The 13,413-nt window shown below is 52.3% G+C and overlaps 1 protein-coding gene across 2 annotated transcripts in view; it reads left to right on the top strand.

Moving 5' to 3' along the window:
• Window positions 1-1,756: 1,756 nt before the first annotated feature.
• Window positions 1,757-13,413, top strand: part of ADGRD1 (adhesion G protein-coupled receptor D1) — a 90,913-nt gene continuing 79,256 nt past the window's right edge. For both annotated transcript variants that reach the window (XM_069496988.1, XM_069496986.1), the window contains exons 1-3: window positions 1,757-2,069; window positions 2,160-2,196; window positions 12,014-12,097. In XM_069496988.1, coding sequence (XP_069353089.1) covers window positions 2,004-2,069; window positions 2,160-2,196; window positions 12,014-12,097 — 187 coding nt within the window. In that variant the 5' untranslated portion in view covers window positions 1,757-2,003. The remainder of the gene's footprint in view (window positions 2,070-2,159; window positions 2,197-12,013; window positions 12,098-13,413) is intronic.

The following is a 13,413-nucleotide window of genomic DNA, read 5'->3' as shown; positions in this document are numbered from 1 at the left end:
AGGTTCTGCTCAACTTGCTTTCTACCCGGTTTTTACGGCCGCCCTTGACTTGGGTGCCGTCCGTCATCCGATGACAGATTTATGATGGAAAAGAAACGTCGGCTTTGCCCAGGTCTGGGACTGGGCAGGGCCCGTGTGTTCGGGAATCCGTGTAGTTCTGCTGACGTGAAGGCCGGGCGGGAAGAACTGCCACGCCCGGCCCTCCTTCCATGCTCCCCCGAGGGAGGTGGGAGGACTGGACAGCAGATGCCACGCGGAGATAGAGGCCGTGGACGAGCCTCTCCCGAGGCGGATCAGCCTGGGCAAGCGGCCTAAGGTCATGGTCACAGCTCCAGACTTTGGAGGTGGCAGGAGAGGGGACGGGAAGTAACCACCTATCTCCTCCTGCTGCGCCGGGGGCTCCGGCTGTCGGAGCATCCAAGCGGCCATCGGCTGCAGGCGCGAGTTAAAAATAATCACCCCCCCTTGGGCAGCACTTCTCTCTCCCTGCGCGTGGAGACTGGAAGTCGCTTTCTTCTCCTCTTTAGGAAGTCGGTCAGATTCGAGGCTCCTAATTCCCATTTAAAGCCAGGACCGTGGAGATAGCGGTATCAGCGAACATTTATTGGGTGTCATTTTCCACTTTATAATGATAATCATAGCCAACATTTATGGACTGATCATTTTCCATAATAAAAAATAACATCTATTGAGCGCCGTATGTTTTCCAAGGGCTGCTCTAGGAGCCTGACACAAGTGACCCTGCCGAGGGGGAGCCACGACCTCCCTTTTGCAGACGAGGAATTTGCCACCGAGAGAGACACGGTGATTGGCCTGAGAGCGCGGCTAGGGCGTGTCGGGCAGGTCACAGACAGGTGAGTGTCGGTCAGATCACACGGCAAACATGGCTGTGATCACAGGGTGTGCGTGTGTGTGCGTGTGTGTGCACTTGGGTAGATCGGAGACACTCTGGTGTAGGGTAAACTGAGGCATGCCTGGCCAAGGGTCCCTTTGCTGCCACACTGAGACGCTATCCTGGGTGCTGGGTGGGGACGGTCATGGGGTCTGGAGTAACTGCCCGGTGTAACTAACCTGTGGCTTTCGCCGACTGCTGAAAGAGTTAAGCAGGGATGTGGTCGGCCCCTAACGCGGGGGCAGGGTGTATGCGTTTATTTTCCTTTCCTAGCCTGTGTCCCCTCTGCCTTCCTTTGGGCAGACCAGACTCGGCTCTAAACGGAGCTTGTGGTTTGCTTTACATTCTGTCCTGCTGCCTCTAACACTGGCGCTGCCTCCGCGGGGCTGATTGGAAGCATCTGTGGCAGCCGCGTCCCCGGCCGCGTCGGAGCCTGAGATCCTGAGCGCGTTTGCAGTGGCTCCTAACGGGCCGGTGTTAGGACCCAGGAAGGACGGAGCCGCCGCGGATATAAATAGCGAAGGAGCAGAGCAGGGTCTGAGGAGGAACCTGACATCACTGCTCTCCACCCAGGGCGCGGAGCCGTCGTAAACTCGAGCCAGACCAGGAGGAGTCAGCGGGCGGCCCGGGACGGGCTCCAGCCGCGCGGCAGGGAGCTCCGGGGAAGAGTCACTCGCGAAGGCTCCTTGGTCTCTCCCGCCGCAAGAAGAAGCAGAAAAGTCCAGTTCACACCCGACTGGGACACACGAAGGCTCTGGGAATACAGGATAAGCCCCGGAGGACACACGCAGTCCCCGCCTCACACGCAGTGCCGGTTCCGGATTGCTCTCCCGGAGCTGCCACTGGGACTTGCGTCCCTCCCTGCGTTCCGCGGGGGGTCTGGTCATCGCAATGAGCCCACCGATCGCCTGAGAAGCTCGAGCTCTGAGACAAGGAAGAAACGCCCGTTACCCCCCAAGACGGCTGCGTTTCACAAACTTGAAGGAGACAAAAGCTTGTCCTCCCCGGGCCCTGTGAAGATGCCCCTCTCCCGGGGAGGTGACAGCTGAAGACACGCGTCCCCCTAGCCGCTGGGGACTTGCTCGTGGACGGCGCTGCCCTCCGAGGAACCATGGGGAAGCTGCTGCCCCTCTGCTGCTGGTGCGCGTGGCTGCTGCTGTTCCCCTGTGACTTTCAGGTAACGTCCCCAAGTGGCCACTGTTGGTGCCGGGTAGATTTCTGCCGGGAGGTGTCCCCAAGTGTCTCACCGTGTGGCCTTTGTGTGCAGGTGCGCGGAGCCCACTCCGGATCGCGGGACCACCCAGGTAAGGGCGCTCCTCCTTGTTCTCACCACGTTTTCCTCTTGCCCCGCGGGTGTCCTGGGAATGGCTTGTTTGTTTATCGCGGAGGCTGTCCTCGAAGGGCCCTTGTTGGGGTCTTTGGTCCCCCAGCCTCTCTGCCTGGCTGTGAGCTTTGTCCTCCCGACCTCTGAGCTGGGACGGAGCGGCAGCCGGGCCACCCCTGGCTCTGGGTCGGATGAAACCTGTGATGAGGGGAATTCAGCCTCCTCAGGGCCAAGTGCCCTCTGTCCCTGTCAACTCGCATCCTGTGTCTCCCGTGCGAGCTCTCGTGCGCTGACTTGGAGCTTTGGCCCGTCCAAGGCTGTCGGTAGCTGCACAGCGCGGCTCTCCCCCTCCAGTGCCGGACGCAGAGCAAACCCGCTCCCCACTCGGCCAGGGGCCTTCCTTTTGGCATCGAGATGCTCAGTCTAGAAGCGTCAGGACGAGGCTTCTCTCCGGCTGGACGGGGAGGCCCCACCCTCCACGGGCAGGTGTGCGGGGGGCACGTTCCCGGCTGGTCGGTCAGGACAGGTGGGAAAGGGAAGGCGTCCTGTGGGCAGTGGGGGTCGCCTGCTGCAAGTTGCAGGTGGGGTGGGCCCCCCACCGCTGACGCCTGAGCCTTTGCTGGGGAGCTGGCTCGGTTCCCGCAGAGCCTCGCCCCCGTGGCCCTGCCCGCCTACCACGGGACCAGCCTCTAACCCCCAGCCAGAGCCGGGCTCAGCCTGCACCCTGGGCCCGATCCCAGCCCGACACCCAGGCCCCCAGAGAGAGCCCCGGTCAGAGCCCGGGACGCCGGCGGGGGTCTCCTTTCTGGCCGTGATGCGGGGCCACGCCACCCCTCGGCCCGCCAGCCACAGGGCTCGGGGTGCTGCCATTCCTGTCACCCACATTTTCGAGGAGCTTCTCCAGTCCCCCGTGTAGCAGGCGTGGAAGCTGTGGATTTCCACGCGTTCCCTTTCCCCAACCGAGTCGCTGGAAGAAAGGGAAGGGTTTCTGTGGCCAGCAGCGTGTCAAGTGCGCCGCTCCGCTGGCTTCCAGCGAGGAGGAAACCGGGACAGGGAGGTGCTTCCTCGAGCTGGTGTCGGGGGTCAGGCAGGGCTGCGCACCCCACGGCCCTGGAGCCCCGAGCAGCCCCGAGGCCCCAGCCACGGTGCTCACTGCCGCTCAGCGTTGGAAGGGAGCCGCGAGGGCACCGCCCAGACTGCTGCCTTGTGATTCAGGGTCCACATGCATACACACACGTGCACACATGTCCACACACAGCCTCAATGCCCACATGTGTTCACACGCATGAACACACAACCACATGCTTTCCCACATGCCTGCACATGTCCACACATGCACATGCCTCCACATGTACCACTATGCACCATGCATACCCTCACACACATCCACACGTGTCCACACACCTGCACACATGATCCACACCTGCACACATGTCCACACACATCAATGCCCACATGTGTTCACACACATGCACACACAACCACATAATGCTCACATACCTACACATGCACATGCCTCCACATGTACCCCTATGCACCACACATACCCTCACACACATCCACGTGTCCACATGCGTCCACACACCTGCACACATGTCCACACACAGCCTCAATGCCCACATGTGTTCACACGCATGCACATACACCCACATGCATGCCCACATGGCTGCACATGTCCACACGTCTCCACATGTACCCCTATGCACCACGCATACCCCACACACGCACACACATCCACACGTGTCCACACACCTGCACACATGATCCACACCTGCACACATGTCCACGCACATCAATGCCCACATGTGTTCACACACATGCACACACAACCACATAATGCTCACATGCCTACACATGCACATGCCTCCACATATACCCCTGTGCACCACGCATACCCTCACACACATCCACACGTGTCCACACGTGTCCACACACCTGCACACATGTCCACACATGCCCATCCATATGTACTCACATTCTTTTCTTAAAATTCTTTAACCCTTCTACCTGCGCACTGATTTTTTTAATTTGCTGCACTGACCTTCTCGGCCCTGAGCGTACGCAGCAGTTTCCACTCAGTCTTTGCTCCATATAGAGACTGTGCTCCGCCCACGTCCTGATTTAGGGTAGAAAACCATGTTTCTTGATCAACTGGCCATGTGACAATCTGATAACAGAAATGTCGCTGGAAAGATGCCGGTTGTGCCGGGGCCGGCGTGGGGGCGCAGGGGCCGTGGTGCTTCCCGAGCGCTGGGGCTGGAACCCAGGTGCCCCCGACCGCCCCGAACCCAGCCACCCCTCTCTCCTGGTCCTTCCTCGCCCGCCCCTTTCAGCTTTGTGGATTTGTATTTTTTTCTTTCTTTTCCCTTTTATGTCCTCCTTTTCCTCCCCGCTTCCTGCTCTGGAACAGTGAGGGGCTCCTGTCTGCCGAGCTCGGAGGGTCCTCCGTCCTGCCCCCTCCCGGGCTCTGTCTGCTTTTCTTTCCTCAGTTTCCCCTGGTGTCACCTGCCCGGTCCTCTCTGCCTGTCTCCTCTCCCCACGGCCCCTCCACGACCTCTGGGGGCTCCAGCCGGGCGCCCCCGTCACACTCCTGCCCGCGACCCTGAGGCCGAGGCGCCCAGGGAGCCCCAGGGGGAAGCCTGACCCCGGCACCGTCTCGACGGCACCCACTGGTGACGTGGACGCCCTGACACGCGAGGCCTGCTGGGACAGGGACGCGGGAACCGCCGCACAGCTCGCAGCGTCTCGCTCCGGGAGTGTTATAATGTAGCACCAATATGGCAGCACCCGCGTCCTTCACAGCCACCCCCGGCAGCAGTGTCGTCACTGCAGACGAGGACGTGTGTCTTCCAGGGAGATTAGGGGACTTGCTCTCGGTCTCAGAGCCACAGCACCGAGCTCAGGGGACTCACGATGAGAAGGGAGTTGGGGAGACAGACGGACGAAGATTATCGGAAAATAACAGCCGAGTGGCGGGTACGGTAGCGCAGGTGCGCACAGGTGCCAGGTGAGCCTCGCGGAGGGTCCTGGCACAGGGCGGGAACCTGGTCTCCGGAGCCCGCTTCCCGCCACCGCACCGAACCTCATACGGGGCTTTTCCAGAGCTGGGGGGCTTCCCTGCTTTCTCGTTCTGGTGCCCAGCACGGGGCCCCGCGCCTGGCAGGCGCTCAGGGCGTGTGGACTCGTCCACGCCGTCTGGGGAAGGTTCCGTGGTCGCCTGGGGAACGGAAGTGAGGAGGCAGCATGGCCGCCCTGCGCGGCTCGGCTCCCGGGCGCCCGCCCTGGCACGGTCTGGTTTCTCCGCACCAGGTCTTAGCTCGCCACGTGTTGGAGACAGGTGCTCGGTTTGTCGGTCATCGCAAATCCGCTTGGAATCGTTCTGGGCCTCTGCACCACCTGTGTTGGTCTGTGAGTGCAGGTTGTCGTCTTAGAGGAGTGGTGGGAGGTTGCAGTTGGAAGGAGCCCTGGAGACTTGTTAGCCACCTGCCCACTTTCCAGGGACACCGGGAGAGGAGGGTGAGGCTCAGAGAGGGGACGGCCGGGCTCCCCGGGTCCGGACCCACCCACAGCCGAGGCTGTCTCCGCGGCCCGGTCGGGCGCCTGCCTCTGCTCCCCGGGAAGCTGTGATGGCTGATTAATCTAAATCCATAAATGGCATTGGCCAGGACGCTGCAGGCCATGTTTTTTACGGTTTATAAACAAGCCATTTTATAGATAACATTTATAATGAGGAAAAGGGAATGTAAAAAAAGAAAAAATCCAAACCGTGTCATTATCCAGAAGTTTCTAGTCCTGGGGTGCTTGGTGCGGCTGGTTCCAGTCTGTTCCCAGGAGGGCGGGCAGTCACTTCGCCTCCCTATTTAGGGACCCGGGAGGCCAAGGCGGATAATTATAGTGATTATCGTTCTGTGTGTTTACATAACGTTGCACAGTTTATAAAGGACAGTCACAACCGCGGGTCACGGCAGAAACTTCACCCTTCATATTCGCAGTGGAAAAGATTCGTTTATGATGGGATTTTTTAAAACAATGCTTATACCCATTGAACAAACGGGAATTTGGCAAATAGAGATTCCTGGGCTACCAGAGTTATATATATATTTATATTCTATGTGGATTCATCTGCTCATTTTTGCATTTCATCAGTATAGTTATTTTTTGAATTACTAAGATCAAAATTTGGGAGACTTAAAATGCAAAAATCTGAATTTCCGATACACTCCCACTGACCCCAGGCCTGGTTGCAGACACGAGGGGTGCGGGGCAGATAGAGCAGTTGAGGAAGAGTCCGGCACAGGAGACAGACCACAGGCGAACATACTGACAAAGAAATCCAGATAACAGTAAATGCCATGAGAAAGCAACGTGAGGCTGTGGGAGAAAGGGTGTACGGTGGTGTGGTGAGAAGGTGGTCCTGGGAGACCTGAATTATAGGCTCAGCCGTGCAAAGCGCAGGGAACAGCATTGTAGGCAGTGGGAACAGCAGGCAAAATCCAGTGGGGAAAGTGAACTTTGTGTGTCCGGATTTCAGCTGAATCAAGTAGATGGACGCAGAACATATCTTTCCCTAAATGAAACCAAGGGATGTGGTTTCCTTGACGGACACAAGGAATAAGTAATATGGAAGGGATAAGAATAGGGAAATCTGGAAGAAAAACCGAGACGGGAAAATTAAGTTTTTTTTTTTTTTTTTTAGTATTAATGCTCCTGTCTCTCCTCCCTCCCTCTGTCTCTCTCACACACACACACACACACGCCCCCCAAACCGAATCAATGGGCCATTGCGTGTGGATGACAAATCAGTCCTGAAGACCCGGTTTATAACTGTGGTGCAGCTGGAACCCCCCCACCCTCCGAGCCTTCTGCGTTCTCTCCCTCTCTGCCTTCCCCTCCTACTCAATGTTTTGAGGCCTGGGGATATTTTGAAGTCCCCAAACGAGCCCCGTTATTGCTGGCCTGGCCATCCTGTCTGAGCAGATGTTTATTCTCTAGGAGAGTTTATCTGGTGACAATGGAGGTGATTGCAGAGCCGGAGGGTCTCGTGTCACCACCTCGATGGGAAAAGAGCCACAGAGTCTTTTTCACTAGAGTGAGATTTTCTTGTCTGATGAAACTTAGGACTGTAGTTCATTTTACTCTTTAGATGGTAAAAGGGAACCTATGGGCTGAGCTCAGTCCTCTGTTACGTCTTAGAGTGCTGCACACTGTTTTAATTTTTTAAAAATTGCTAACATTAAAAGTTTGGGAGATTTCTTTTTTTTTTTTTTTTGAGACAGAGTCTTGCTCTGTTGCCCGGGCTAGAGTGCCATGGCGTCAGCCCAGCTCACAGCAACCTCAGACTCCTGGGCTCAAGCGATCCTCCCGCCTCAGCCTCCTGAGTAGCTGGGACTACAGGCATGCGCCACCACGCCTGGCTAATTTTATTCTATATAGATTTTTAGCTGTCCATATAATTTCTTTCTATTTTTAGTAGAGACGGGGTCTCGCTCTTGCTCAGGCTGGTCTCAAACTCCTGAGCTCAAACAATCCGCCCACCTCGGCCTCCCAGAGTGCTAGGATTACAGGCGTGAGCCACCACGCCTGGCCTCAAGTTTGGGAGATTTCAAATGAAAAAAATCTAATGTCCGGCTTCTCTTTAAAGAGTGGGATACCTGGCAATCCCGGGAAAACTCTTCGACAGAGCAGGAGTTATCTGGCAAGAGGAGGCGGTGGCTTTACTGGCACCGGGCACAGCCCTCCGGTCCCAGACTCTGTGGTCGGCAACGTGGGGCGATGCCTGGCGTCTGTGTCCAGCACCTGTCCTCGGGGCTCTGTGGCTGAGCCTTCCAGGTTATTAACTGCCTGGAGCGCCGTCCCCGGCCTCTGTCCAGATAACTCCTCGTGCCTCCCCTGCCCCGCGGACACCTCTGTCTGCAGCCCCATCCACGCCTATTCCCCGCCTGTCACACGAGCCCCGTGTTTCACGTGTGTGTCATGTGCAGTGACATGCAATGGAAGATGCCAACACCCCCTCCCCAGGCCCCTGTCACCTGTGGACACTGGCTGGCTTCGGGGTGCATCTTCCGAGGTGAAGGGGACACCCCCCTTTCCTCCGTCCCCCTTTCTACCCAGAACTGACTGTGGCCATTTGCAAACGGAAACGACAGGAAGAATCTCCTGTCCACGGGGCTTATTTTATGGAGGTGACGGTTCTGGAGACACAGCATCTGTTCCTTGTATAACAGATGTTATTTCCTTTTGCGACTTTTCCCCAGATGGATTGAATAACAAGTCAATGAGGTTTTCTTCTCTTCAAAATGAATATCCTAGATTTTAGGGGGGGAAAAAAAGCGTGGTAGAAATGAAAACGAATATTTTCAATTTTTGCATTTCAGAGTCTCAGTATTGCATTACAATAGGAGAACTATTCCCATTGGAAATCCACCAACGTCGGGCGTTACTTCCTGACACGCATGGGAGAGTGGGGTGTTGTTTAGATACTGCTCTCTGGCGTATGCCACAGTGCGAGCTGTGTTCCTGGCTCACAGCCTGGGCTCGTGCACGGAGCACCGAAGCCACAGATGCAAACTGGAAAAGGAACCCGTGATCCGGACGGGTGCGGAGTTGGGCACCTGGGAGGCAAAAATGCAGATATTAGGCGGATGCCTCAGTTCTTTTCTGACAGTTTAGTACGGACACGACTTAAGGTGATTTTCACTGTGACAGGAGGTCTTAAAATATTTTTATAGGAATACAGGTCCAAAAATTCAAACAGAATTTGAATGCAATATAAACCTTCTCCTTACACATGACACCCAGTGCCCCGACTTTTTCTCGCCCAAAATACTGGCATCGGTTTCTGGGGTTTCCATCCAAATCTCTCTCTCTCTCTCTCTCTCTCTGTCTCTATCTTCTCTCCCTCTCTGCCCTGAACACCTGTATTTTACACAGATAGCTCCTGGCATACACATTTGTTTTTCTCACCTTGATTTGTCAACACTTAACAATGTCAATCAAAGAACATTCTACATCCTTCTGTGAGCCTCCGTGTTTGTTCCAGTTGCACACTAGTGCCTTGTGTGGATTGGCGTGTCTGTCCAGCCAGCCCTCTGTCCACACACATTTAAGCTACTCTCAGGCTTCTGACACTGTAACAAATTCTGCAACAAATATACCTTGTATATTGGTCTTTGATCATTTACGTGAGTATGTCTCTAGCATAAATTCCTAGGAGTGGAATCGCTAGATCAAAGCAAACGTGCACTTAAAATTTGGATAGATATTGCCAAATTGCCTGCCAGAAAGGCTGTACTGATTTGAACTCCCATCAGAAATGGGGTAGAAGCTGTCAACTTGGTGTATCTAACTTTTTGTTTGCTGGTCTGATAGGGGAGCTCTGACAGGCCGTGTCGTTGTGGTTTTTAACATGCTTTTAAAAATTATGAGCAAGGCTGAACATCATTTCCTGTATTTAAAAAGAATTCATATTTCTTTTACTTTGTCCAGTTGTATCCTTTGCCCCACTATTATGTTGGTTTATTTCTTCTTAATAGTAGGAGTTTTATTAATATAATAAATTTAACACAGCGAAAGAGAAATCCATACATTTCTGTCGTATGCGTTATGTAAACATAATTCCTTGGTTTGATTTACCTTGAATTTTTTTTCCGTACAGAAATTTTAAAAAAATGTATGCAGTCAAATTTATAGTCTGTTTCCCTCAGAAGCTTTTATGTTTTATTTTGTAACACTTCAGTTTTGATACATCTGGAAATTGTTACAGTGTTAGGAGTGAGGTAGGGATCTTAATGTTTCCCAGAGGGCTAACTGGCTCCAATACCTTTTTTGAATAATATTTCTCCTCTGATTTAAAATACCATTTTTATCATAAGGAAATTTCCATATGTACTTGGGAGTGTTGGTGGGTTTTTCTTCCACAGAACTGTCTATTGGTGTGTAACTAGTCGTCTTAATTCTTGCAGCTGTACCATGTCCTGCCTGGAGTGCATGACCTCTCTCGGTAACCTTTTATCTTCCTTCGTCAGGTTTTCTTGGTTATTCTTGCTTATTGATTTTTATGTATATGCTCCATAATCAGATTTCCATCTCAAGAAATTCTCTTAGCCTTTTTATAGCAATATTTATAGATTAATATTTATAGATTAATTAAAGAATGGTTGACATTTTTATGATCTTGACTCTGCTTTTCCAAGAATAGGTTAAGTCTCTCATTTATCGAAGGGTTAACACCCCTCGGTGTTGTTATTTTTTGTTTTCTTTGTGCGAATCTTGTGCCATTCTTGTTCTGTTCTTCTTAAATGTTTTCTCTTTATTGGCTACGCTTATAAATGAGAACTTTTCTTCTTTTCTTTTTTAGCACTGTTGTTGGAACAGAGGAAAGCTATTGACATTTGTATATTAAAGTTGAATAAGCCTTTTGCTAAATTCTTTTATTGTTTGTAATAGTTTTTCACTTACCAAATTCTTTTCTTGTGTGTAATGGTTTTTCACTTTGGTTATCAGGCAGACATCATTTGGAAATAATGATCATATTATCTTCTCTTTAAAAAGTTTATTTTATTTTATTTTATTTTTTTACAAAGAATAGCACAAAGATTACTTTATTTTTATTTTCGTATGATCTAGCAGATGTTTAGGGCGGTTGATGATGATTTAGTCATCTGGACCACTATTTCCACTTCCGGGAACTAGTCGCAGGGGACTAATCCAAGAAAAGCTGAATGTTAATACTCTGTGCACGGAGCCACCCGTGTTAGAGTTACCGTGACAGCAAACACAGAAGCAGTTGACGCTCCGTCGGTAGGAGGGTGGTGAGGGCGGCTGTTAGTGGCGCGGCCACTCGAGGGACTGTTACCCACACTGCTTGTGAGGACGGGACACAGATAAGTTAAATCAGTCACATAGTGGAGACGAGAAGAGCAGGATAGACAATAATAGATCTGCAAAAGGTTCTGTCTGCTCAGAGTACAAGGAGCGTAAAGGAAATTTCGAACCGAGTAACCTGGTGGGGAGGAAACACGGAGGGACGATGGGAAGAGCAGAGGGGACTCAGACTCCAGGGTGCGTGTTGCGTCCACACGGCGCGTTGTGCGGTTCCGAGCAAGACCCTCACCCCTTGTCTTCACAGATAGGCCAAGCGGACAATTCTCTTACAGATGCTCCTTAGAATAAAACGAGGACGTGTTTGTTAAGTACCTCAATCGATGTCTGGCAGAATATTGATGTTAGTTTCTTCCTCTTTTAAAGTGACTTTTTTTTTTCCGAGACAGAGTCTCATTCTGTTGCCCAGGCTAGAGTGCTGTGGCGTCAACCTCGCTCACAGCAACCTCAAACTCCTGGGCTCAAGCGATCCTCCTGCCTCGGCCTCCCAGGGTGCTGGGATTACAGGCATGAGCCACTGCACTTGGCCTTAAAATGATTGTTGACCTTCTTTCTGTTGCCTGTTTGCATCCAACATTCTCTCTAAAACCATGTGAAATAAGAGTAGGATAACGGACCTGCCTTTTCCCTGACCCACCGTCAGGCACGGTGGCGTTGTTTTCACCAGGTGAGAGGTATCTACTTTTTCCTACTTAACCTGTTTTGTTCATTTAAGGAACTATTTACCAGTTTCTGATTTAAGAGTCTTTTTTTTACACCGAGAACGAGGACTGGCTTTTACCCGGTGCCTTTTCAACGTCGCCCTGGGCCATGGCGGTACGTCGCTGTTCCCTCTCCACGTGTGTGCCGAGCGGTTCTGCACCTGCAGCTCTCTCCTCCCTAATGTGATCTAAAATTCTTCCTCTTCTTTCCCCGAGGGTTTGAGGTCTTGGCCTCTGCTTCCCATTACTGGCCGTTGGAGAACGTGGACGGCATCCGTGAACTGCAGGACACGACCGGAGGTAGACGCGGGCGGCGAGGAAGCCGTGGTCGCAGGAAGCCACGCGCCATCGGGGGTGGACGTGGGAGGAATCTGCTCTGAGTGGAAACTGGGACGGAAGAGATGAACAAATATTTGTGTAGCTTCCCCCTCGTAATTATTGCAAAGCATTTACTAGAACTTTTATATCTAGAACTATTATATATTGAAGGACAGAATTTCTGATTCAAAATATGATTCAAATGTGCGTTTTCCCCCAACCTCAAAACAGAAGCTGCTGTCACGGATCCGTCTGCGGGTGAGTCTGGGTGCACATTTTCTAGCTCGACCAAACCGGCACGGTCTCCGTGCCCGCCAAAGCTGGGGCCCGTTTCCAGCAGGCGCCAAAGGTTGAGCCAACCGAGACTCACTCGCAAGTTCGTGGGCCACTGTGTCACCCGCAAGGGCACTGACACCTCCCCGGCAGCCGCCCACACACCAGCTGCCCTTGAGAAGACTAATCGTCACCTGAGAGCTTCCCAGGGGTCCACTTCCATGGAGAACAGTGTCCCTATTTGACTCAACTCCTACATTTGCTAGTAGGAGAAACCCAAGATACCCCTGAGCATTTTTCCCCATTCCAATAAGAACTTTTCCCAACTTTAAGTCTTGAAGGACTTGGGATGGTTTTATGTTTTTATTTTTCTTGACTTAGTGCTGTGGCACATGTCAGATGGCTGAGGTATACAGAAGGGGTCTTACTGTGCACCAGCCCTAGCTCCTGCTTCAGTCGTTTGTATACTGGCTCTGTGTCATGCATTTTTTATCAAAAGCCACATATTGCTGGTTACCGCCCTTCCCACACCAGCGCGCTGGCATTTTCCTCGTTCCTGTGAACATTCTGCATTGCAGGGGTGACAAACATCCCTGTGCAAGTTTGTTCTATGACTGGTGCAGGTTAAAATAAACCACGTCCCCTCGCCACAATATATTTTTCCTTTCTCAGGGCCTTTAATTTAAAGCCACTGAAAGCGATCATTTCCCCAAGTGGAAATGCATGGTTGAAATAGCTCATTGTTCAGGACCCGGCAACTCAAACGTTAGGAGTTATTTCACACAAGAGCTCCAGTAACTATCAGCATGTTTCTCCCCTCACCCCCGCATCTGAGCTCATGGTTGTGGATTAAATCAGTAACTCTTAGCGTTTGGAAAACCTTTACCCATGAAAAAAATCTTCTCCGAAGGTGCTATAATTACTCACATGTAGTTACACACTGCAGGGGAATTTTGTTTGCTGAGCGTATCGGCTTCTAGGAAAACTCTAATACATCAGTGTTTGTTCTGAAGCACGGCGTGGTG

This window comes from Eulemur rufifrons, chromosome 21 (genome assembly GCF_041146395.1).
Source record: "Eulemur rufifrons isolate Redbay chromosome 21, OSU_ERuf_1, whole genome shotgun sequence".
Lineage (NCBI taxonomy): Eukaryota > Metazoa > Chordata > Mammalia > Primates > Lemuridae > Eulemur > Eulemur rufifrons.
This window is presented reverse-complemented; position numbering and strand designations above follow the sequence as displayed.